The sequence below is a fragment of the Bombus flavifrons genome, chromosome 15, assembly GCF_040668555.2.
Source record: "Bombus flavifrons isolate JBK064 chromosome 15, iyBomFlav1_principal, whole genome shotgun sequence".
Taxonomy (NCBI): Eukaryota; Metazoa; Arthropoda; class Insecta; order Hymenoptera; family Apidae; genus Bombus; species Bombus flavifrons.
Window position 1 is genome coordinate 4,237,903 of NC_138456.1, and position 25,170 is coordinate 4,263,072.

At 34.2% G+C, this 25,170-nt stretch overlaps 4 protein-coding genes and 1 long non-coding RNA gene across 9 annotated transcripts; 3 read left to right on the plus strand and 2 right to left on the minus strand.

Annotated features, from left to right (window-relative positions):
* The first annotated feature begins 821 nt into the window (after positions 1 to 821).
* On the plus strand, positions 822 to 7,344 carry ImpE3 (Ecdysone-inducible gene E3). Its single transcript, XM_069128559.1, has 4 exons — positions 822 to 1,200; positions 2,450 to 2,530; positions 2,897 to 3,969; positions 6,323 to 7,344. The coding sequence occupies exons 1-4, from the start codon at positions 1,156 to 1,158 to the stop codon at positions 6,702 to 6,704; spliced, it is 1,581 nt and encodes a 526-aa protein (XP_068984660.1). The 5' UTR covers positions 822 to 1,155; the 3' UTR covers positions 6,705 to 7,344.
* Positions 7,345 to 8,644: 1,300 nt separating this feature from the next.
* LOC138187610 (uncharacterized) lies at positions 8,645 to 13,834 on the plus strand. The gene is made up of 2 exons (XM_069128564.1): positions 8,645 to 8,737; positions 13,122 to 13,834. The coding sequence occupies exons 1-2, from the start codon at positions 8,702 to 8,704 to the stop codon at positions 13,707 to 13,709; spliced, it is 624 nt and encodes a 207-aa protein (XP_068984665.1). The 5' UTR covers positions 8,645 to 8,701; the 3' UTR covers positions 13,710 to 13,834.
* Positions 10,513 to 12,469, minus strand: LOC138187611 (uncharacterized). The gene is made up of 5 exons (XR_011175222.1): positions 12,455 to 12,469; positions 11,872 to 12,268; positions 11,170 to 11,248; positions 10,910 to 10,995; positions 10,513 to 10,779 (listed from the first exon to the last, which is right to left on the minus strand). It is a non-coding gene; the product is annotated as an uncharacterized LOC138187611 (long non-coding RNA).
* Positions 13,835 to 14,342: 508 nt separating the features above from the next.
* LOC138187456 (zinc finger protein 713) lies at positions 14,343 to 18,808 on the minus strand. 5 transcript variants are annotated; one of them, XM_069128265.1, is made up of 6 exons: positions 18,374 to 18,808; positions 18,048 to 18,308; positions 17,456 to 17,965; positions 17,033 to 17,380; positions 16,851 to 16,966; positions 14,343 to 15,408 (listed from the first exon to the last, which is right to left on the minus strand). In XM_069128265.1, the coding sequence occupies exons 1-6, from the start codon at positions 18,548 to 18,550 to the stop codon at positions 15,357 to 15,359; spliced, it is 1,464 nt and encodes a 487-aa protein (XP_068984366.1). In that variant the 5' UTR covers positions 18,551 to 18,808; the 3' UTR covers positions 14,343 to 15,356. The 5 variants fall into 5 exon arrangements, with proteins under 5 accessions (XP_068984366.1, XP_068984367.1, XP_068984363.1 ...); XM_069128266.1 differs by having other exon boundaries at positions 14,343 to 14,845; positions 18,374 to 18,807; XM_069128262.1 differs by having other exon boundaries at positions 16,851 to 17,380; positions 18,374 to 18,806.
* Positions 18,809 to 18,905: 97 nt separating this feature from the next.
* LOC138187455 (uncharacterized) lies at positions 18,906 to 22,036 on the plus strand. The gene is made up of 2 exons (XM_069128261.1): positions 18,906 to 19,505; positions 19,592 to 22,036. Exons 1-2 carry the CDS (start codon positions 19,381 to 19,383, stop codon positions 21,003 to 21,005), a joined length of 1,539 nt encoding a protein of 512 aa, XP_068984362.1. The 5' UTR covers positions 18,906 to 19,380; the 3' UTR covers positions 21,006 to 22,036.
* Positions 22,037 to 25,170: the final 3,134 nt, after the last annotated feature.

The window sequence follows — 25,170 nt, forward strand, 5'->3', positions numbered from 1 at the left end:
CTTTATCACGTCTCGTTATAATAGATCTCACTGTAGATCGTTGTCCCGATGGAAAAATTAAAAAAAAAATTTTCATTTTATATTTTCGACTTCTTTTTTCGCGTAGAATCACCCCCTTTCCGCTTGTACCACCAGTTACCAACCACCCTGTATAACCGTAGATTGGAATTATTTATTTATAAATTATATTACTTATTATCGTAATAGATAACGTACAGAAAAATGAAAGAATTCCCAATGGAAAATGACCAGTTTCGATTTCTATCCTTTTCGAGGAGGACGAAGAAATAAAATATCGAAAATCCTTAACCTTTTTATCCAGCAAATGTTAATAAATTTTAACGAAATATTCATCGCGTAACACAATTATTGGGATAATTATTCAAACGAAATTTCCTCACGATGAATTGTAGAAATCTACAAAACGTACAAATGCAATTTAAAATATGCAAAAATATAATGTACATTCAAAGTATAAAAACAAAATATTTGTATCGTTCCTTTCCTTTCAACTCACCAAGTGGAACACACCCAAAGTTCACAAGAGCCGCCCATCGGACGGTCGAAACGAGTCATCGTTCGCGCACTATCCGAACCGGAAACCGGAGGAGAACGATCCTCGAAGGCGGCTGCATAGCGGGAAACCGAGGTTCAGTTCACGGACACGCGACGCATACCGAGTGCAACTTAATTCAAGTGTCACGCGTTCACGTTCGCGAACGAACCGACGATTCTCGTTCTCTTCCTCCTCCGATTAACACTTCTGCTTGCTTTACTCGCGGCTTAGAATGTACAAGTGCGACGTTGGAACCGTTACAAGCCTTTTTCGAGACCAGTCCGGCGGTGACGCTCGGCCGCGAACCTTGATCCAAAGTGTGGAAAATCGAAGAATCGGACGAAACGAGCTCTCGTCTGGACCGGTTCGATCCTCCAGTTGCTCTTCGACGACGCTCTGACGCGGATTCACAAACTTTTTCAACGAATAAAACACGATAACCTGAAATCAGTGAAACATCTCAGACGTTCACGAAGCACTTTTGCAGTATTTTTGGAGTATTTTTCAAGTATTACCGAAGTACTTTTGGAGTTTGGCGGATTTGACAGAGGTTTGAGAGTGGAGATCTCTTGCGCAGTTTGAAAATTTAAGGAGGCGATATGAAGACTATTGGCTGCTTTTTGGTGGTTCTACTGGCTCGACAGGTGATTCAGATATTTTGTCATAAATCTATTGTTTCATTCGTATTTGTTTGATCCACTTTACCAGCTTAATCGTATCAATTTGTATTTTGTAAGGTAAAATATTCAGCGAAATAACATCTGTTCGAGTTTACTGATAAATGTAAGCAGCCTTTTGATAAGGAATTTTTTATACATTTTTCAAGATTGTTCGTTAGTCACAGTATTTTCTTTCAACTTGTTAGAAGCCATTCGATCTTTGTTGACAAAATCTTCTTCCATCTGTAACTGTTTTCGAGTTATCTCTTAAGGGGCGTTTTCACCCTCTAAATCTTGCGTTACCGCAACTAAAACTTTTCTACTATTTTTGTCTGTTTTTCGCGCCTACGTAATTTCATCCCAATCGTCTCACTTACGTGTCGCTGACGATCTATTCTAACGATTAATGCGACTGCAAACAATCTATTGAAAAGAAATTCTAATACGAAAAAGAACGTCGATATTTCCCATTACGAAGACAATCAGAGGAAACTGTGAAACAGATTTTATAACAGGTCCTTATTAAATTTTAATTAGATTCTCAAAGGCAAGTTCGTTTCAATCGACTGAAGCTTGCAAATTGGCAAAATTAACGTCAAACACGATATTCTCGTTAAATTTTCATTGGCCAGTCCGTGACGCGTTAATCGACCGATTCCGCCATTTCCCAAAAATCTAACGCTACGATAAGAAGGGTAAACCGAAAGTTACTTGCTCGGAGGCAGATAAAAGGTCGGCTTTTAATTAACCAACTCACGAACAAGTTTCACCGGAGTTTAAGCCGTTTCTCGTGTCGTTTCGTCGTTTCTCCAGGAATCGTCGCTGACGATTTTCTGAAGCCGGAACTTTTCCCTCGCTCCTCCCTCTTAATTATCCCTTAAAGTAACCGTGAAGTCGTTCATTCCATTCCAGACATAGTTTTCGATATATTTTCACGAATTTCTGCGTTCACTGATAGCCAGATCTTCACAGTGTCAGATACATTTAATTGCTTTTATCGCCGTACTATTGTACTTTATAATCATACCGCGACTATTTCTGGATTTACGGAAAATTTAGAGGTAGAAAAATTGAGAAAAAACGTGATAAAATATGTTCAATAAGATATGTCCAAAGTAGAACACGCGTTACGATATGATAAACCTGCGCACGAATCTCATTTGACCTTTGCGTCAAGGCTACTGCTTATATTTTTTGACGACACATTTATGATAATTATAACTGCTCCTTTTAGGCTATTTGCGGAATCCTTAAGAATCCACCAGCCTTCTCGAAGCCGGATTACTCGGATTCCTATCTTCCGGCAGCCATGCAGGTGAGAATCATCGTTAATTATATCAAGTAGCGCTGCTTAATGAAGAAATATTTTCATACGAAACATCTCCACTAAACAGAGATATTGTTATTAGTTTATACATTAATACAGAACTAAGTTGTTATAGAATTAAATATTAGTTCATAATTTATTATATTATATTGGTAGTCATCTCGCAGGCTAATTATTAATTTACTATTAATATTTATAAAGATATATATAAAATATATGTATAATAATACGCGCCAATTGTCAATTCGATATTAATATCAGAAGAATATATTAAAACACGTGTGTAGATCCAAAAATTCCACAACTATCAAATCGATCGAGTTCTCGTTAAAACGATCCGCTTCTCTAACGCAGGTGATATTTTACGCCGTCGAACAACTGAAACTTCTTCAATCAGAAGAGGCTATGCAGAGTTCCACCTTCACAGAAAGCCCCTCCACTTCACCCATTAGCTTCATAGCCGAAGATCAACAGACTGCTTCTCAAGATCCTTCGACCATATGCAGTATCGCAGTATCCCAATCCTTGGACGAGTCAAAGGACGAGGTGGACGAATCCAAGTCGGAAAACTCGTCGAACGACAAAACAGGAGTATCGGTGATTAAGGAAACTTCGAAGAATAAAACCGAAGATTCGGCAGTCGAGGTAGAACAAACAACAAACGACAAGATGAAAGAACCAAGTGCAGAAAAGGCAGAGGAAGGCGAAACGGGCGAATCAAACGCGCAAGAAACGGAAAAAGACAAAGTGGAGGGGTCGAAGGTCGAAGAAGTGTTCGACGATAAGACGGAAGAATCCAAAACCCAAGAAACATCGACCAACAAAATAGACGAATCGAAGACGCAAGAAATCGTGACAGACAAAGAGGAAGAATCGAAGACGCAAGAGGCGTCAAAGGACAGAACAGGTGACTCCAAGGTGGAAGAATCGTCGAAAGACAGCGCGGAGACTTTGGTAGCGCTGGAGACGTCGAAGCCAGGTGAAATTGACCAGCAATCGATGGAGGATCCCTCGACGCAGCCAGAGTCGCCAGAGGTGAACGAGGAAACGCCAGAAACCAACTACGCGACGCCGGAGACGAATTACGAGGAACCGGAACGTGTGCACGCCGTGCAAGAAACGAATCAAGAAGTCCCCGAGGAGAATCACGAATGGATCTCCTGGTCTCCTACGAGCACGGAAACGAAGCTGGAAACGACGACTGCGTCGAGCGGTCCTGATGATTCCACGAGACCCGAATCGATCGTTGCGAACGTCGACAAGAAGAAAGAACCGACTATCGATAGCGTGGTGCAGGATGTCTATCAGATCTTGAAACCTAAACCGTCCAAGTTCGCAGACGCGGATCATTTCGAGGAATCGAAAAGCGTGGCGGGGATTCCCGTGGAGAAAATGGAGAACGTGGAAGAGGAGGACGACGAGACAAGGTGAAGCCTTTCGTTGGAAAGTTTATTTGCTTTTTGGCGGAGAAATAGATGACAGGGTTTAAGAAAGGGATTTGCTGAGCGTTTGTTAGGTATTTGATTAGCAGACTGCGGATATTTCTAGAAATTCACATTTTCATGTAGGGAAGATCTTCATCTACAGAATATTATACGGAACAATGTACTTTAGCTATTTTCTATATCCTCGTTTAGGTTCTTCATTGTTCTATCTCCGCGAGCTTTTAATACGAGAAAAGTTTATGAAGTTTAATATTATTACGCGGAGTTGGGAGCTAAAAGAACTGAATATTCGTTGTTGCCCAAGCAGAATTTTCATCGTTGAGAAACGCAGTTAGAAAAGTTAAGAACTAGGGCAACGATATCTTTTATCACGTGTACCCTGTGCATTTTTGAATTTTTTAATTTTTCATAAATGTATAAAAATTTGCAGTTTGATTACGAGGCAATTTACCGCATTTTAGAAGGTTGGATGTTAAAAATGGTCATTTTTTGGCCTTCCTCAGGGCGAAAAGTTCTCGCAGGATATTTGAAAGCATCTGTCAAGGAGAAGATACGTTATTAGCATTTATCCGGAACGTGAGAGCTGAAAAAAATGAGTGCAAAGATGAAAAAGTGGCAACGATCAAACTTACCCTACGCTTAAACTTCATCTTCTGAAGATGCTGAACTATTTATGAAATATTTCCTTGAAAATTCTGTCGATAAATCAATTGAAACTTGGAATCGAGCAAATCCAAAGTACCGCAAGATTATTGCTGTCCATTGTTCTCACGTAGCAACGATCTGGTGCTACTTCAGAATTACTCGATTTCAAACTGCAATTGATTTATTAGCAGAATCGCCGAGGAATTATTATGTCGATACAGATGAATAATTATTCTGTAACTGGATCAGAATTCGAAGAAAATTAAGATTAAACGTAATACACGGATAAGCTTCAGCGTTGCCACTCTTTCATCTTTCGCACTCATTTTTTTTCAACTTTCTCATCACATTTCGGCTAAAATAACATTTTTCGTCCCTGCGAGAAGTTTTCGTTCGCAAGGAGGTCCAAAAATTGCTATCTTTCAACATCTTCGTTTACAATCTCATCTTATTTTGAAGAAATATTCAGTTTGATTTATTTAGAAATGATAATAAATAATAAGAAATGGAAGAGATTCTTGGAAAGAGAAGACAGATTTGATACAGAGATGAAGCAGCTTGGTATTTTAAAAATTTACAATTTGGTATGTAGCAGGTATATACGGTTTATAAAATAATAATAATTATAATTATCGTAAACATATAATAAATGATGATGGTGCAAAGATTTACTAATAAAATAGAACAATGCAAGAAAATGCTAGGATAAAACTACAATGAAATAAATTAAATTCGTAATTCGTTTTTAAAAATCGAGATGTATTTGCAGCCTGTGTATTTTTTTTATTATACTTCGTTTCGTATTATTAACAGTCATAAGTTCCGAGAAAAATTTGAATACTTCGATATTGGAACAGCATTGATATCTCAGAAACGTCTAGCAAATGTGCCACGTTTATAGATTGAACGGGTGCCCATTCGAGTTTGAAATTTACTTTGGCAAACTTAATGCAGAATAAACATAGTCTAATGCAGCAGCCGTAACAAGGCTGTCACTGCTCGACGTTCGGTTGCTGGGATCAATTCAAATTTCATTGAAAAGTCTGCTTAACTAAATGTAGATACAAGCATGCTTCGAGTACAAATATTCGTTACGAAACTGAAAGGTCTATCCTCGATGGAAAATTTTATTACGTTACATCTGACATTTCGACGATAATTCAGTCAAATAATTTACCACTTCGTGTCCATATTTGGCATTCCAAATACTATAAGAATTTAAAAACTGATAAAATAATTGAGAAGAAACGAGATCAATAGCATCTTCCCTCTCTGATAGAAAATTAAAGGAAAATGAAATTTAATGAAACAAATTTGTAACAATGGAAGTATTATTTAAAAATAAGCGAGACATCCGATTTTTTAATAGATCGTCAAAAATCCTATAGTAATCTAAAAACATTCGCGAGGAAAAAGAAATAAAGTATACGAGAGAAACTTAGTTAATCAAAGTAGAAGACTGAGTAAGAAAATTAATTAACAACAATTCAAAGGTGACCCAAGACTAAGGAAAATTTCAATCTCTTGATAAAGAATATATCATAAAATAAACTATCAAGAATTCAATATTAATAAATGCCACACTCCGACAACTCCCAGCGCAAAATTACAAAATCCAAGTCAATATTGAATTATATTTGCCGAATATATTAACTTTCTAATCTTTCCAATTCAACCAATTCCTCGACAGATTCACACGTTTAGGCGAGAAGGTGACGCAAGTGCCAAGGCCAAGCCTAAGCAGTTACCTAAGACGTTCAAAGGTGCCACCGAGTGCGACTCTTCAGCAACTCGCCAACCTGTACGACTCGTTGAGCAAGGATGCCAGGAAGCAGGGATTCGGGAAATACACAGGTTTCTCTGACGACGTTCTCAATACTCTACAAAGTTCCGCTGAGGGTGGCATCGGACCACAACTGAAGAAGATTCTGTCGAAGCTGCTGGAACGAAACGAGTTGACGAGAGAAGACGCAAGAATGAGGACATCGTTGGCTGTTCGAGATCTCGACAACCCTTCGAGCATGCTGAACAAAGACCTAAGACCCTTGTTACCCTTGCGTTATTCCCCATAATGCTCGACATTAACGTTACATGACATTATCACATGTGTCGATAAATGATTAATCGACCGCGAATTTTTACGCAATTATGGGGAACTTAAAGGTGTAAAGATATACAAAATGCATGCATAATATGTAAAAATGCACGAAACTCGCGTAAGATTTATATGAAATGGCGAATTTAATATGAAATATCGAAAATAGAATAGATGTTAGTGGTTATAATTAGAGTGCGGGTTTTTATGCGTTTGTGGGATATTTGAAATGCAAAAAATTGCACAGAATGCATACGTTATGAGGAAACATATAAAATGTCCAAGGTACACAATAGCGCTTTCTATAATTACTTAACGGGAAAAAAGCGATTTTTTACTGAGGTTCTACGTTTTTAATTATGCTTTCAAAAATATGAATTTCCGTAGTTGTAGTCTAGTTATAATTAGATCGCGGATTTTCGTGCATTTGTGAATTAAAATGGAAGTTAAAAAGGAAATTTAAACCGGTAAAAACACACAAACTGTGCAGGATTAAACGTAGGATGAAAAATATTAAATACGATTTATAGGAATTTCAAGGATCCGAAAGCGCACAGAATGTACATAATATACAAAAATATACAACATATACAAAATAAAGTACTCGTTATAATATATTTGATGCAAGTATTAAAACAAATCTCCCTTTTAGATCCCATTTTCTTAATAATATTTATGAAGATACTATTTTCGAGTGCAACTAACGTAAGTACATCAAAGTATCAAATTTTCAAGAGGGCAGTGTACGTTTGCAAGCTAAAAAGGATGCAAAACCACAAGAATCCGTAGGATGACTCAATAATTCCGAATACAATGAAGTTGATTCACGTCCGATTTTTTGGTAAAGCGTTGTTACGACGTTGACTCATACGTATCAACTAACGTAACACATACGTACCTATAATCTACATAATACATACATATTAAGTACTCAAATCAAAGCTCGATACAATCCATCAAACGAAGATCAAATCCACATATATACGTCCACATCTATACCTACCAGAACAACCATAGAATCATGTTTTACTATCCGCTTTCAAATACTACCAAATCAAACCGATCAATATTAAACTGAAATCTTCGCCTGAACGCCAGAGAATTAATTAATGCCAATAACATCCATGTGCAACTTCTACCAACCACCTGTTATATCCACCTAAACATCATGGAATCGTGTTTCGGTATCGATCTTTCAGTACTGCCAAATCATACTGATCAATATTAAATTCAAATTCACACCTACATACGTATGCGATGAACGTGGATTATTTTCAGATGCTTCTCTGAAAATTATAATATTCTTATTTCTTGGAAAGATATATGTAGAAGTTCGTTTCGTCTAAAAAGCAAAGGTTGCTGCAAAATTTTAAGCGGCAGTATTTATTCTGATTAATTAGGTCCAAGTATATACATTTACTACATACAAGTATATACATTACACTACTGTGTATGAAAATGGAATGCAAATCCGATAAAAAAAAAAGAAAACCCTTCGTTGGAAAATAAGGGTTCGTGCCAATACCTTTTATAGCTACTGTATATACACCTGTCCTAGTATCTATATGTACTTTTATCTAACCAATATAGAGTCGGGTTCTACGATCCATCTATCGACACCATCGAACCCATACCACAGATCCCATGAATTTTTTCGATCCACCTTGACCCGCGGCACGATATTGTTTATTGGTTGAACAATATGAGTTGGCAGAGTCCACGGAGCAGCATTACGTGTGTCGAATAGCGATTTCCATTAGGCAACACCGTGTCGATGGTTTGTCCAGCAGGCAGAGGCGCGGACAGAAAACAATAGCCTCGCTGCTATGATCGAATTAGACGCGACAAGATGCTACGCCGCTGCATTGCACGCCAGTATAAATGGATTTTGAAATCAATGAGTCCTTCAGTTGTTGCCTTACTTTCGACCAAAGGAATCATCGAAAGGGAACATTTGACCCGGCTTAAGACGATATGAAGACTCTACTTCTTGGATTTTTCCTTCTTTCTGTAAGTAAAATTCACATTTTTATGAATATAATTAAAACAATGGAACCTAGATAGAAAATTGGTTTATCCATTAAATATTATAGAGATTACTATACCCTGGATATTTTCTACATTTTTCTTTATTATTCGCACCCTGCGTGTTTCTGCATTTTCAAACTTTCCACAAATGCATCAAAATGCACAGTCTAGTAATTAGCTTTTTTCTTCCTTTTTCTTTCTTTTTTTTTTTTTTAATATCTCCTTTCGAAATCGTAGTCTGTCTTGAAAACATTCGACAATTTTATATAGCTTAATTGCATTGGTAACACGTAGATATTTTCCTGGGTTTCCATACCTTTTCCCATTGTTAGATTCTTAGATCATTCGAGTATTGATAATTAGTAGATTACGAGTATTTATGCATTTATGACAGGTGTAAGTGTGCAAAGATGCATACAAATTCGAAATGCAAAGTACAGTTAGAAAATAAAACTAGCGTGAAAGAACGCTACTTTTTCATTATAGTTATTGGATTTAATTAAATGTGACATTCAAAGGGTGGAATATTATAAAGGGAGAAGTTCGATTTTCTTTGGATTTTTTTGGAGGAATTTGTGCAAGTTTTGGTTCGTTGAACAGAGTGATAGTTGTAGCTTTGATTTCGACAAGGGATTAATTTCCGAACGTTCGATTAAAGTAATAAAAGTAGCGGAAGAAGTTCAAAGAGAAGAAGAAAAGGAATCTGAGAGGCAAACTGTTTGCAACATTCGCAACCTTCCTGTCGTTTAATCGCGAAACTTCCCTGCTTCCGTCACAACGAACATCTGCGTTTATATTTTAAAACTCTGAGTAATCGTGGAAAATTTTATTGAGCAAAGATTTTAAAAAATTGTTAGGTCCTTCGAATAATCCTTTCAAAAAATGTCTCCACCTGATAATTTTCAAGAGTTATCTAATTTTTCAACAAAATTTTTCAAAAAGTTCTTCCAGGTGAGAAATTCCAATGATTTAATTACATCTCAAATAAGTATTAGGTTGTGCCAAAAGTTTCCTTCATATTATAAGGAAATGGTAGATGCACTACGTTTTTTGCTTTATATTATTTCATTGAATTATGCATGATCCATTTTGTAGTAATAGAACAAAAAAATCAACAAGAAACACTCAGCCGTAGTTTCCCAAAAATCAAACGCATTTTACGTACATCTCTCCCTCTTTTTTTACACGAGGGATCATCGGCGTTTCAATTAGACAATATGGCCGACAGAAATGGATACATAACCTTGAAGTAACCATAAAGTAAAAAAGTAAAGTCATCGCACATTCTAGTCAAATTTCACGAAACTCGCGTGAGACTAGTGTTTGATAATTATGTCGCATTTAGTATCCGGTTTTCTCTTCAATCTCCTTTGAGACAATCGAACGTGATGCTGCTCGATCTTTGGTACGTACAAGATGTTTCAAAATGGAGATGAAGGTATATATATAATTGTACATCGACTTTTATCTATCTGGTATATTTTATTTTAATTGGGATAAAAAAACAGAATTAACAGAATATTCGTACAAATATATTACCACGATGTATAGGGCGTTTCAAAATCCCGACTCTACTATATTTTATTCTACTCCTGATAAAAGTCATAAAGAAAGTAAATTATTAGAATTTTCTAAAAGTATATGGTATGATATATAGGACGTTTCCAAATCTCGATTTTACATTTTTCACCTCAGTAAACTCTTGTACGACAGCTTCCCCGTATGAGATCAGAGCCGGACGGGCATCTGTTGGGTACTACAATTAATTGCCTGTTAGTCAGTTCAAAGTCATCTTCTTCCATCGTCGTAGTAGTCATCTCTGTAGTCGTGTGTGTCATTAAATCGAACACAGTGTTGTATATTTTGGCCTGTCCTACTTTAATGCTTTGCTTCATTCTCTCCAAAAAGAAGGGTAACTCTGTTGTCGTCTCTCCCTGAGAGAGATGCATCAGTGCAACGAGCATGAAGACAGCAAGGAAAAAGCGAGAAAATCGCAACATCTTTCTTGTGGTATCTTCTTAAACCTTGAAGTGGAAGTAAATTAACATGAAAAAAAGAAGAAAAGTAAGATGAAAACACTACGGTATTATTTTCACGGTGTTTTTATTTATGTAACAACCTGTATAGTAACGAGGATCTTAAACCTTGCTTTACCTTCTCAATTAGGAATCTTCCTTTAGTATGGAGCGTAATTTACTGTCTTCAATGTACAAATTGGCGACCGCTTTTAGTGAAATAACCTGTACACAAGATTTTTGCAATTAATAAATCGTCTTTTTTAGAAAAGAATAAAAAATCTTCTTCTATTAAGAAGCTTGTAAATGAATACTTTTATACTTTACCATTACTTCTAAATTATATAATGTTGCGGTTGATTAATTTAGACCTAACTTAATTTTTAAAAAATAACTTACCTTGAAATGTGTCTGTTCAATTTCTGTATACTGAACTCAGTTTCAAATTTTATGTTCACCTCCTCTGAAACAGCCTCTACTGCAACATTAATGCAACGTTGCATAGAATGGAAACATCTTATCAATGAGAAACATCAGTGATCATAACCATCCATAATTTTCGTTATTTAACCATTACTAGTTACCTAACAGTCTATAATCATAGATTATTTCCGGTAGATTAACGCGATACGTGCATTTTTACGTTATCCGAAATGCATGTACGCGTTAGTGAAAGACAAACGAATTTATTATTCGATCCGATACAATTACACTTCGGGAATTATTTCTATTTCTATTTATTGTATGCACTGTATGTATCTTTAAATTTTTCATGAGAGCATAAAAATCTACAATCTAATATTATAAATATATACATAAAATATATAAAATCCCAATGTCTCCCCATTTTTTAGAAAACCAACCGACTAATATTACATTGTTCAGAAAATTCGTAGCGAAATTTAAGAAGAAACGAAAAATAGTGTATTTCCGTAGAATCTTTTTCTTCAAAAAACTTAATTTTCTCTTGCCTTGAAATTATATCTTTGGAACATGTATCAGCAGCAATTTATGCCGAATAACTAAATGCAACGAATTTTCCAATCAACTCAATAAAAATCACACTATTTAAATAAAAAATTTAAGATTCAAGGCCCGCACCTTATGAAATGGTCTATCGTGTCAAACCAGATCCAGAACTAGATCAACACTATTGGTGAATTCCAGATGGTATAAAAAAACTGCGTTGCTGGACAATTATTCGACGATTTATTGGCAGAAAGCGTTTATCTCCCTAACACGTCGACGACAAACACAACAACTGTCCGCTACGACACCCGCGAGACTATAGGATTCACACCTCCTAACTCTTCAGCGTGTGAACAGAAATAAAACAAAGCTTAACAACACATAATACAGCGTTCACGAGCTGTGTAAACCGAGTAAAAGGTACGGTCACTCTGAGAGATTACGATTCGAGAACGATGATTAAAAGATGGTAACCAGTCTCCCAGTTCGTCGAGACGATTCTGATTGGGTCAAGAGTGCATTGCGTTATCTGCAAATGTAAACTTGTATCGCAATAAATTATTTTGTTAGATATATTTCTGTCCTCGTTTCTCAATCACACAACGCTTATCGATCACGAATTCTATTTCCTTTTCGTCTCCTGCTTTTTCTCACGTATCAGTGTATTTATTCATACATTGGCTCACGAAATTGCATTGAAAATACGTACACTTACCATATACAAATGGAAAATGTGTGCGAGATACAAAAATATGTAAAATATTCAAAGTTATAGTATATCATTTATCATGATATTTAGTACGTAGAATAAATGTCTGCTTAGGTTTCATCTTTCCAGATAAAGGATACATTTATGTTTCGTATGTTTTAAAATTAGAAATTCAGTGACGAAATTTCTGAGTTATGATACAAAGTTTGCGATTGTAGTTGAGGATGATAAGAAACGTAAATCTGGTCAAAAGAATTGCTTTATAATTTTCCATCATCCGCTCTGTATGAAGGCTCGATAAGTATTAGATTGCCGCGGCGAAGAAACGTTAAATTCAATTATGAATGATCCATTTTGTAGTAATAGAACAATAATGGAACAAAATGTATCATGCATAATTCAATAAAGTAATATAAAACAAAAAATGTTGTGCATCTATCATTTTCTTATAAAACGAAAGAAACTTCTGGGACAACCTAATACTTCAGAAACGTTAACTCTTTGTAGCAAAATTAATGTATCAGTTTTCCAAAAATAAATTACTCGAGCTAGAAATATACTTTAATCTTCTAAAGAAGAAAGAAAGAGAATTTAAAAGAAAAACATTAATCTCCTCACCAATATTAATTTATCAAGGTTTCTGTAAGAATAAAAGTAAAAATCTGTATTTCAGCTCTCCACGTTGAGAGTGCAATCGAAGCCACAAATCACGAGACTGTTCCCGATCCCAGAAGAAACGAGCACTCCGAGGCAAGATACTAACACCGAGGCAAAACCACTGGATAAGTTGCTCGGGAAATTGCGAGCCACGTACAACTTCGTGTTTCGAAAGCCAGAGAACACGAGTAACGTGGAGAAAATTTTGGCCAAGGATACACCGAATCCAGACGTCGAAGCGCTTAAATTAATCTGGTCCAATCGAATGCAACAGAACTCGAAGGACAAAGAAGATTCAGGAAAGAAGTCTGAATTAAAAGTCACGTATTTAGGATCATCAAACGATGATTGGGTAAACGATATTCGACCTTTGGAAGACTTAGAACCATTGGAACCATTGGAACCATTGGAACTGCAGGATGAAGTGGAAAATGACAGAGACCGAGAAGTGGAGATCATCACACCGAGAACTGCTTTCCAGTTTCCAGTGACGCTCAGTCGTCATCTTGTTGATTGGCTTGGATCACTTTTAGGAATCACCTACGGTGTCTATTCTAAATTGGCTAGAGCTATTTATACCAATAATACGATACGTGTTAATTAATTATAATTAACGATGGCTTATTAATTATAAGGAACATGTATTATACCGCTTGGATGGACTTTCATTTGTATTAAAAGATTATTGAGAAGTAAAAGAAGATGTAGATGATCATCCCAGGAGCTGAAATAATATGCAGACACAGTAGAATTTCATTTATCTGAATCTGTTGAAAAAAGAAATATGATTCATTGTCACTTTTCAAAGTAAATAGATTCAATCCTAAATCTTCTGTCTCGTGATTGTTATTTAGTAGCTATTCAAGTAAGAATTGACTATTGGAATATTATATATAATTTAAAATATTGTCAATTTATTGCATATAATGTAAAACATGTTAAGATACATTGTATATAGTATAAAATTTATTATATATAATATAAAAGTGTTACACGTATATAATTTATTCTTACATTAATCTTTAACTTACAGAATTGAAATTAGATTAAACTAAACTTCAATCCCTGTCGAATAGGAATTGAATTACTTGATATAAAAATATCATTCCAATAAATGGAAAGTTCAGATAAATGAAATTCTATCGCAGATAATACAAGTAAACATTTTCTTTACACGTATTTTATTCAAAAATATCTTGGTCTGAAAAATACATGTGTTACTTTTTCTTCATTCATCTTCTTTCTTTTTTTTTTTTTTTTGGCAATCATCGTATTACTATACATAACAATAGATCGAAGAGTAACACCTTGCCGCAAACGCGTATCTATCTTAAAATACTTCGTTATTGTATCATCTTACGTGCGATGTCCACGAAAAATGGCCACAAACGTGGACATCGAAAACTTACGTACTATTTCATTAACTTTAATGGAAAGATTAGCGCTGTTTTCGTAACCCAGGACAGTGAGTTATATTGATAGATTTTGGACAGCGCATTATTCCTTTTTTTTAACGAATTATATTATTTATCACTGTATCGTAGGTAAAAATGAATCAGAATTTAGAAGAATATTTGACTATTTACTATCCAGGGCTAAGTAAAACAGGAAGGTGAAAGAAGTTTAGGAGGAAGATACAAAATACTGCTATTCTCACGAACATCTTTGGTTCTATTACAACGGGGTATTAGTCTTATCTTTAGCGCCATCCGCAGTTACTCACTCTAATCTCATGTGTATCTAGCAGACATTTCAAAGGTGTTAGTCATAATTAAATTGTAATCACATATTCCAAAATCTACAGCATATGGAAATATTTGAAAGCATGTTCCACCATAGATAGTTTAGTAAATTGTCAAAAAACTAGTCAATGTCAGAAAAAAACTAGATCAAAATATATTTGAAATTTATCTAACAAATAATGGAAAAGATATAGCATTTATAGTTAAACTATTTTATTATATTATTAAAAGACTGTCCCATTATAAAAATGTTCTTTTTGTCAAAGTTGAAAGACGAATTAAAATTGGTTTCGTAAAACTTCATTCACTTTAATTTTTCGACAATTTACCGCTTCCATTCCAAAATTATTCTTGAGCAATTTTTTATCATATCCTTTTTATTACATAGTTAAAAGATAATCGAATAAATATAAAAGATCCATCGTGCAACAAACACGTTTTTTTTTTTGGAAATTTGTTCTGTATGAAATGAATGTGGCTAAACTCTTTCATGGATAATGGTGTGAGTTTCAGTAAAAATGAGTCGCGAGTGAGTCAAAATTAATGGGAACTTCTCCGAATCTAAAATAAAAACATAAGAAAAAGTCTATCAAACATTGTTACTTAAACAATAATATATTGCTTTCATTCGAGAGCACTAATCAAGGGATACATATTCTTTGGTACAAGAAAACAAAAAATCTTGAAATATTGAGCAAAGTAATCTTCCTTTCCTCTAAATCACTTCTTAAACTTTTGTAAAAAGTGATACATAATTACGACGCGAGATATAGGCTACATTACTAAAAAAAATTCCTAGAAGATAAAGTTATATTCTTTAAATTAAAAGTAAAAACACTTTCAATTAAAAAGTCCTATTGCTTTTGCCTTAAAAAGATCCATCTGTAAAAGGAAAGAATAAAAAATAATCATATGGTAATGATATTTTTTACTGAAAGGTAGGTAAATATTTATATGTATAAAAAATATCTGTTTGTCCAATTCATGCATGAGAAAGTAGAGAGAAAAATAAAAGGTGAATTATAGTGATGAATGTTTATGTAAAATATATATGCATATATATATTTGTTAAAGATGAACACGGACGAATCAGAGATCAAACAACATATGTACCTACTGAGTCTTCTTCAGGTAAAATTTGTATAGCACTTATATACACAATTATTCTACAAACTTTTATAACCATATTTATTGGCAGTATGTTATTTCCTGCTATTGATACTCGCTTCGAAATTAACCTAACGACAGATTGGCAATTTCGATGCTACTAATTGATAATTATCGTTTAAACGTACTCCATTCTAGGTCATAAACATATACACAAAACTCGACTTCATTAAAAGAAAAAACTAAAAAGAGATTTTCTATTGCGTCACAATAAAAAATTCAAGTTCAGTGACCTACGTTCGGCTTTCATATGTGATCGTAGACTAGAATCAGTAAACAAACTATTTGCTTTAAAACTAATTTAAATAAGACTGTTAGTGTGCTCTTACATAGGTTGCTCATTTCTTTTTAAATTAACGTCGTATTTCTTTTTATTTAATTTGTTTAAACTTATTATTAGACTCATTCAGGCTTTATGGTAGACTATTGTTAAGTGTTATTATTTCATGCAAATAACGGAACTTATTTATGGTTCATAATGTACCCACTAAAAGTGGAAACATAAGGTACTGTTCATAAGAGTAAAAAAAATGAATGAACGTCTCAAGTTCATCCAGTTATTTAATCTAGTTACAGTTCAATGACCCGATCACCGCCGATTTTTATGAAAATTTACAATCTACCACTGATGAATATTCATTTGGTAATTGCACCTCTGTTTCGTAGTGCTGCCTTCTCAAAAGGTTTTACAATTCAAATTCTAGAATACGTTTTCAATTCCTAACATATGCCTAACCAATTTTCTATTTTGTGCTAACTCCGACGCTCCCACGTGAACAGCCTTTATTGCTTTGGATTTAGACGAGCTCATTTACGACTAAGACGGCATTAAGTACCTTGTATTCTGAGGCAGAATCTCGTTCATGTTTACTGCCTGTTGCTGCAGTACGGTCGTTGCTTGCTCCTTAAACGAGGAGAATGTGTGGATCAGATTTTGATCCTTTTGAAGATTCTGTATATATTGCAGAAAATTAGGCTCTTGCTTCATAAAGCTCCCATCTTTTAAAACAAAGCTCACTTCTTGTTTAGGCGTTGTGGAAACCTCAGTAGCTTTTTCAAAAGACTCCTTTTGCTCCACGAAGAACGAATCCTTCTTCGTTCGGTTCCTCCTAATTCCTAGGTGCGTTTGAGTGTGTTTGTTCAGATGATCCTTCCTAGAGAAGGCTTTCTGACATACTGAACACAAGAAATTCTTATCACCAGAATGAATAACGTAATGCCTCGTTAGATGTTCGTTTCTTTTAAACGCTTTGTGGCACACTGGACACTTAAATGGCCTCTCGTCTGAATGGCCACGCATGTGTTGATCGAGATGCTCCTTCCGTTTTAACATGGCGCCACATTCTTTGCATTGATACTTGCGTTCCTATAAAAAGAAGTTGACATTGGTATACTACATTTATTTTCATGATCAGAAATACTAGAACACTTTAACACATACTTGTATATGAGCTTGTATATGTTGTTCAATTTCTGTTTTATCCGGAAATGCTAAATTACATTCTGGACAACAGTAAAGTGTCGAACCATCCAAAGCAACACTGATTTTTATTTCTCCTGTTTTCGCCCGGAATTTCATCTTTTTCTCGGTTTTTGGCGAGTCAGTTTGTATTTGCTGTTCAACCTTAACAGCCTGTACTGCATTCTCAGTTTCCTGCTGATTTTCTACTTGAATATTTAGGTCATTAGGATTTATGGACACTATCAATTGATCTGAATTTATAAAGGTGTTATTTCCATTTTGTGTATTTCTAAATACTGGAACACTAGGAATGTTGAGAATATTATTCTGTGTGTGCTCCACTTTCTCCTCTTCAGTCTTTTCTTTTTTCACCTGCTCCGTTTGGAGTTTAATCAATTGCTGCAATGTTAATGGAAGAGTAGTAGCTTGCAACTTTTGAAAATACTCTGCCATGGCACTTTGTTGCTGAAGTTGGACTTGCGAATCTTGCTGCAATATTAATATTTCATTACATAGAATTATATAAATCTCTCAATAGACATCCTAATTGGCTAAAAGAAAAACTCTGTACCATTGTAGATGTTTGTTTTTCATTTTCAGTCCTTGTATCCAACTCCTGTTTTATAACGTCCGATTGTGATGTTGATGGCAAGTACACGTTAGGTATAATCCTTACTGGTAAACTATTCGATTGGACACTGAGTATTGTGTTATTTTGATTGTAATTAGGAATGTTAATTGTTTGAATGCCTTGCTTCTCGCAAAGTTGCATCAAAGTATTTGGATCTGGCCATGCTAATATCGGTGCTGCATACTTGTTCGCTGAATTCACCTTCAAAGAAATACATAATTAATTAAGAAAGCTATAAACGAAGATGAAACAATGATAAATCTTACCAATAAACTTTGTTTTGTTTGATTCAGGCCAGCAGCGGTTGTATAAACAGTGGTTTGCTCTGTTTGAGTATTATCACTGCTGGTGAATTTCGATGTGGAAACCGTGCTCGATCGAGACGTTAATTCCGAAAATTGCGGGAGCGCACCGTGGATCGTGTTGTTTCCGGAGAAATCCATTTTACCGCGAATAGACTCGAAAGGTACGCGCGTTTTCAATTAAAACATGCGAACGTTTATAACCTATAATATCTCGTCGTGAGCGACGAACCAACAATTCAATTATTACGTCTTTAGTTTCATATTTCGTACATGTGAAAACGTAAACTAATATCCGGACGAGACATCGACAAAAAACACGAGACGGCTAATTAAATTAGATAATACTTGTCGAACGACGACACATTGTAACGTACGCCGCGTCCTATGCTTCGCTCCAACATGGCTACATTAAAGCACTATCTCCAAAATTCAATCACATCTCTGAAACAGATAAAATTAACTCCAAAAAATATATTTGGGACACGTTCTTTATTATATAATGTAAGAAGATTTCCATCCTTCAATATGTGCGATATGTGTGAAATATTAAATAGTTTCTACTTAATTTGAAAGAAATGTGGAAAGAAAAAATGGTATTTATTATCATGGCAAGCCTGGTTGCGTCACTCTGTTTACAGTGGACGCTCGGTAAACTTCAATTGATAAAATAAAAATAAACATTTTGTTTGTGATATCTTGAAGTCAAAACGAGAGCGTACTGTTCATAATTTTGAGAAATTAAAAATGTAAAGATAGATAATTAATGGTCTAGAGAAGGACTTGAACGTAATCACGAAATTCTAATCATAATACTCGATTCTTCTTAATTTGTTATTGTTTATTAATTCATCTCCAAGAATGTTATAAACTTTACCAAATATAAAATGAATCATAAATCCTTCATAGGAAATCCTTGAATATATCGATTAAAAGATCTGCACTTAATTAATAAATAAACATGTAATCATATGGGTGAAAGCTTAAATGAGCGTATAGAGAATTTACGTAAACAAAGCAGGCATTTATTAACTCAAGTAGATAAGAGTTCTAAAAAAGTTAAAGACGAAATTAAGAAATTACATTCTGAAAATTTGTAAGTATTTCGCATATTATATTTTATATGATAATCCGGTATAAACTTATATAATTTGATTTTCATAATCTGATTTTTCAATGTAGGACATTCAGAGATAATTTTAAAAATCATGTTGGCAAGACAAATGCATCAAGTGTGTCTTATAAGAAAGACAGCAGATCATGGAAATTGAGAAATGATTCTAGTGGAGTTAGTGAAGTCTTGCGATCAGATTATTTCTGTAATAGCCCTAAACAGACACCTGCATCAATGCCTAATACATCAACAGCAAAGAGGATATTAATATCTTCAAAAAAACACTCTGAAAATCAGCATTGCTTGGGAAACATTCACAGAAAACCTGTCAAAGAGTGTTACTGTAACCCTGAAATTAAAAAAGCACAACTAAGACCCACAAGGACACAGTATAAACCACGTTCTCCCAATAAAAGATGCAAGAGTCATACCTTTTCTCCTGCTATAACGATAGAAGATACTTGTGAGAAGTCAGCATTATCGTCACCTATTAGTTGTGAAACATTGAGGAGAGTCCAGAAAATAGATTATGCACCTAGATCTCAATTCTTACGCAATGTCAGAAGCAGAGTTTCTCTTTTGCAAGCAGGAGGAGGAGACTGTCCAGAGACATGTTACAGATCACCACATTATCATGATCTCATGGCCAAGAAGGATATATATAAAGCTGATTCCACACATCAGTTGAAAGCTCATGATAAAAAATCAGAAACTAGCTATCACTTAGCAAAATCTGTCCCTACAAAATCAGAAACCAGTGAAGAATATTCAGGTTCTGCAGCTGAAGATATAGAGAAATGTAGCACAGGAGTTCAAGTATCTTTAAAGAAACACTTGAAGCCAAAAGTAGTAGTAAAAAGAACTCTTACCTCTAAAACATCTGTACCTGATATAAAAAAGTCTAAATCTAGTTCAAAAGTAGCAACTAAGGGTAAAAAGATAATACCTGGTACAGCATGCCAGTGTTGTCAGAAGGATAAGTTAGAACATTCCAAACCTATACTAGAAAGGGATACTTACATTGATACAGAAAAGTATCAAGACACAGTCTGTACAAACAAACTACCAGATGAAACTAGTAGGAAATACCTCTCTGATAGAGAAATGAGAGAATTGGAGATATTTCGTGAACAAAACTATTTTGACACCCATGGATCCAGTCATACTTTAGCGTCGTCTAAATCTTCTGGTTCTTTAGAGCAGTGTCTACTAAATGACAGACTGTTTCCTGAACCAGCAAGAAGGATACACAAGAAGGACTTAGTCGTAACAATGCCAGCTTGTGCCACGATACAACGAAAACGAATCCACTATTTCCCTAGATACATCGTTCGTCAAGAAAAGGGTAATTGTAACGCAAATAACAAGAAGAAGCGATGTCAGACCTGTCCTCTAACCGGCCATGCCATAGATCTTGGCATCACGAAAATAAGACCTCCCTTGAACAGTTTAGCCCTTAAGTACCAAAAACGATTGCCTTAATTAAAACTAATTTTATTTTTATTAATATTTTAATTGAATAAAGCTATATCTCTAAGAGGAGACAAAGTAAATGAAAGTTCTGATAATTAACTCCGGTTTAGTCATTTACATTTTTTATCATTACCACAAGGATTTCTAAAGAAATAGTTTCATTTACTTTGCTCTATTTTTTCAGCTACTATAAATTTTCGAATGTAAAACAATAAAATTCTGTCACATACTTTCATCGGAAACTAGTACAACGGTATGATCACGTTAATGTCCTCGGAAAAGAGTATTTTTCAGAATCCATGGCTTTCAGTATGATTCAGTGTTTAGTAATGCGATCGTAGTTGAATGAAACATTAGCCTCGACAAGAGAAGTATAATATAGAATATAGTACATGCATGATGGACTACGTGATCTCGCACAAGAACATAAAATCTCATAAATCAAATCTCTTTTGCGACCATGATGAGTCGGCAATCTTTGACAAATTCAAGTTTGCCAGATGCAAATTTCTACTGAATAAAAGATGCGTAACCATGAAGCATTTATTAATGCGATTAAGTAAGATCATTTGACAAATTTTTCAATGAACAAACGATGGAATTATAGAACATTTATCGTCAGATTTTTATTCTACAACTCTACAGCACATATACAATTCTAATAATATTTATTTGTAATATTATTTTACTGTTGCCCACATGCTTTAAAACAGACCAATAAAATTTTATTTATTTAATAATCTACATAAGATACGTATTATATATTATTGGATTGAGAATTTTTATGTAAATTCATATTTTTATAAATAAAAATAGAACCTCAGGAATTTAAAGGAAGAAGATTAGACAGAATCATTCTGTAAATTATGAACACGCAATTACAACGACTTACGAATGTAGCCGATGGATACACCTCTCGCGTCCTTCATTCTGTTTCCAAGATGCTGTCTCCATGATAAATATATATTCCCGTACAAATTGACGAAAGTTTTACAAGCTTTTAATTTGTTGAATTAGTCATAGAAACTTAAAGGATATAGTTCCTTATCATTCACAAATTCTCGTGGAAATTAGAATATGGAAAAAGAAGATAAATAAGGGATATTTAATGAATTGGAAGTTACAAGGTCCGATTTGAAAGGTGAACAGCTTCGATATTTATGGATTGTAAAATTGCAAAGAATGTTTCAATTTATGAGAATTATAGCTGTTTACAAGGTTACTGGATCAAGCAAAAAATCGAAAATTTTTTAACCCGGCGTACAATTTTCTTCCTTGATTACTGCATAATTAAGTAACATGCAACTGCAAGCGATTACAAAATCTATGTGGCATTTTAATTACTCACAAGCGGAGTCACTTAGATTCTAGAAACTTAAATATATTTTTGTCACAGTATACGCGCAACCCATAAAATCGAGAAAGTCTTGTAAACAATTCTTTTTTTAATTGTTTAGATATTCTAATTTGACATTATGTAAAAATTGAATGAAATAAAATATTTTCTCGGAATTTATGTATAATAAAACACAATGATACAGTGAGTAATAATGACAGAAGATCTGAATGACGACGGAAGTAATTAAATATTCGTTCAAAGAACATTGAACCTGACGAGCATTGCTAGACTCATTAAATATCGATTTCACCGAAAGATTAACGCCATCGAGGAAAAATATTTCTTACACATGGAACTGGTTTCTCGATTTCTCAACGGACAAAGAAGTTGAGAAATAATCGCGTGCTTATCCCAAGAGCCGATAGAAGAAAAGAGACTATACTTCGGGCTGTGTTTACGAAGCGAAGTTCAATAATTAGTAATTCCATGCATGTGTACGTAATACACAATCAGTCTATATTGATCGTGAAAATTTCGCTTCTAAATGAAGGTTCCAAGTTTAGGAACTGGCGAACGAAGATGGTATGCGTTTTATCGTATATCGAACGATTAATTTTACAGTTCATTATCTACTATTAAAAGTTTCGAACTTTAACTATATTTAAAAATTTAAATCGATGATATTGGAAAGTTAAAAATTTAAAATCTTGAATTTTACAATCCATTTTAAGTTTATATCGAAAATTATCTAATTTGCAATTACATAACAAATTTTCAACTTTAAAGCCTTAGAAATACGAATTTTTGGTGCCACGGTTTTCTAAATACAAATTGATGCATGTAATAATTACACACAATTGGACAGAAATCACAAGCGGAAGAAGGAGAAGACGTAGCCAATAATTAATTCATTTAATGCAGCAAGAACGTGGATGAAAAAAGTTCGTCATTTTATATCAACAGTAGTTTCTCGTGATTGACGACATCATGACTTTAACGATCATTTTGTCTCGTTAAACGGCAGCAAAACACGAAACGAGAAGTGCACTTGAGATTCATTGCCCTTGTGGGTATTCATTATTGAAGATATTTTGTGTCTGAAAAAAATTGTTTATATCTCGTATAAATTTTTCATAATGTAAAAAGCACTCTCAAACGTAAAAAAAAATTGTAAAAAAATGTTTGATTTTATCTGTTTCTTGTCCATTTCAGTAATCATTTGCTGCTCCTTTTAAAGTATACTATTCAAATGATATCACGTAAATCTTTCTAACTTTTTTAAATCAGAAATTACTTCTTCACCATCTAAAGTCGTCCTTCTATTCTTCTTAAAATTATTCATAATTTTTTAATCGTTTAATACTACCCTCCCATTCATAACAAATTAATCTTTTCGCGATTATTTATATGCGAATAATTATAGTACTCGTGGTTATTTTCGTTAATGAAAACATACAAGCTAATTAGGAGATGGGATGACAAAACTTAGGATTTTATTCATAAGTAGACATTTTTAAATGAAGATTCAGGGTCACAGAGCCACAAACATTGACATTGATGAAGAAAGAGAGCTATGACCGAAGTAAAATAAATTGATCGTTGATGGCGTTAAAAATTTTATCAATTGGAAATACTAAATTAAAGATATTCTCCTTTCAAAAGTTTCCTAGTTCTTCCCCTCTTTTTAACATGGAAACGGTATACATTAGAGAAATAATGAATATACATAATATTAAACCAGATATCGTATTTCTCACGGAATGTTGTTATCTCTACTGCGTCTCCTTTTTGTCTCGTGAATATCTAAAAAACAATCATTAAAGAAATAGCGAATATATATAGTGAAAAATCAAATATCCGTCTTTTTTTCAGAACATGTTTGTTCTTTGCTCGTTTCCTTTTTTTTTTCTTTTAAATGCACAAAGAGTGTGCATTATAAAAGTAACGAAGACATTATTATTGCATAACAACTGTACTCGAGTAAATCACAATTGTATTTCTAAATTGCAGATTTCTTTTCAGCAAATTGGTTACGATTACGCATACCAATTATCTATCGTCTTTCTCGTTTTTCATCGATCTTTTCTCACTTTAACCGCTTCATTCTAAAGCAGTTGACTTTTCATATTCATGTAAATGGCTACAAGTTTCATGATCTAATCTAATGGTTCGAGACGAATGTAAATTCATTATAAACATTGATTATTATGATACTATATGCTGACAATCGACGACACGAAACAAAATGTTAATCGGTAGAATAAAGGTAGAAGAGATTGCGACGTAGTTCGTTTAACATACAGAAGTACATCAATGCGCCGAATCACGTCATTCACGTTTATATCGTATAATTTATTCATAAAATATATTCTACTATTCCCTTGCATTATTGTTATTATATTATTATTCCCTTGTGTTATTACGCAAGACACATCCGTCGAATTTCCTGTACCTGACTTAACAAAGAAACTAAAAATGCGCTTTCTCGGAAAATTATTTACACTTTCGTTACAATACAATCATTATTAATGTGTTTCTGGAAGAAATGAAAACAATTAAAATTTTAGATAGAACCATAGTTTTAGATCTTCGACACTTTTAACTCGCAGAAATCTTGAGATAAAATTGCATTGGAAATTACGAAACCAAAATGGCAATTTAACGTTTCTTTTTAAACGTCATGAAATAGTCGAATCTAATCAAGATTCGTAAAAACGAAAGAGAAGAAAACAATCGTAAAAACTTATGAATGCATTCGTCTGTCTTGACGAATTATAAATTCCATAAAAATCTGCCTTAGCTAATTAGCAGTCGTTCAGTTCTTTGTCGGCTCTG

Bases quoted from the DNA above. Each gene is read 5' to 3' on its own strand.
- ImpE3 (XM_069128559.1), top strand. From the start codon at position 1,156: ATGAAGACTATTGGCTGCTTTTTGGTGGTTCTACTGGCTCGACAG. The intron at 1,201-2,449 runs GTGATTCAGATA...TGCTCCTTTTAG, and splicing joins TGGTTCTACTGGCTCGACAG to GCTATTTGCGGAATCCTTAA. The intron at 3,970-6,322 runs GTGAAGCCTTTC...ATTCCTCGACAG, and splicing joins GAGGAGGACGACGAGACAAG to ATTCACACGTTTAGGCGAGA.
- LOC138187610 (XM_069128564.1), top strand. From the start codon at position 8,702: ATGAAGACTCTACTTCTTGGATTTTTCCTTCTTTCT. The intron at 8,738-13,121 runs GTAAGTAAAATT...TCTGTATTTCAG, and splicing joins TTGGATTTTTCCTTCTTTCT to CTCTCCACGTTGAGAGTGCA.
- LOC138187456 (XM_069128262.1), bottom strand. From the start codon at position 18,550: ATGGATTTCTCCGGAAACAACACGATCCACGGTGCGCTCCCGCAATTT. The intron at 18,309-18,373 runs GTAAGATTTATC...ATTTCTTTGAAG, and splicing joins AAACAAAACAAAGTTTATTG to GTGAATTCAGCGAACAAGTA. The intron at 15,409-16,850 runs GTACTTAATGCC...TTTTTATTTTAG, and splicing joins ATTCTGCCTCAGAATACAAG to ATTCGGAGAAGTTCCCATTA.
- LOC138187455 (XM_069128261.1), top strand. From the start codon at position 19,381: ATGGGTGAAAGCTTAAATGAGCGTATAGAGAATTTACGTAAACAAAGC. The intron at 19,506-19,591 runs GTAAGTATTTCG...TTTTCAATGTAG, and splicing joins AAATTACATTCTGAAAATTT to GACATTCAGAGATAATTTTA.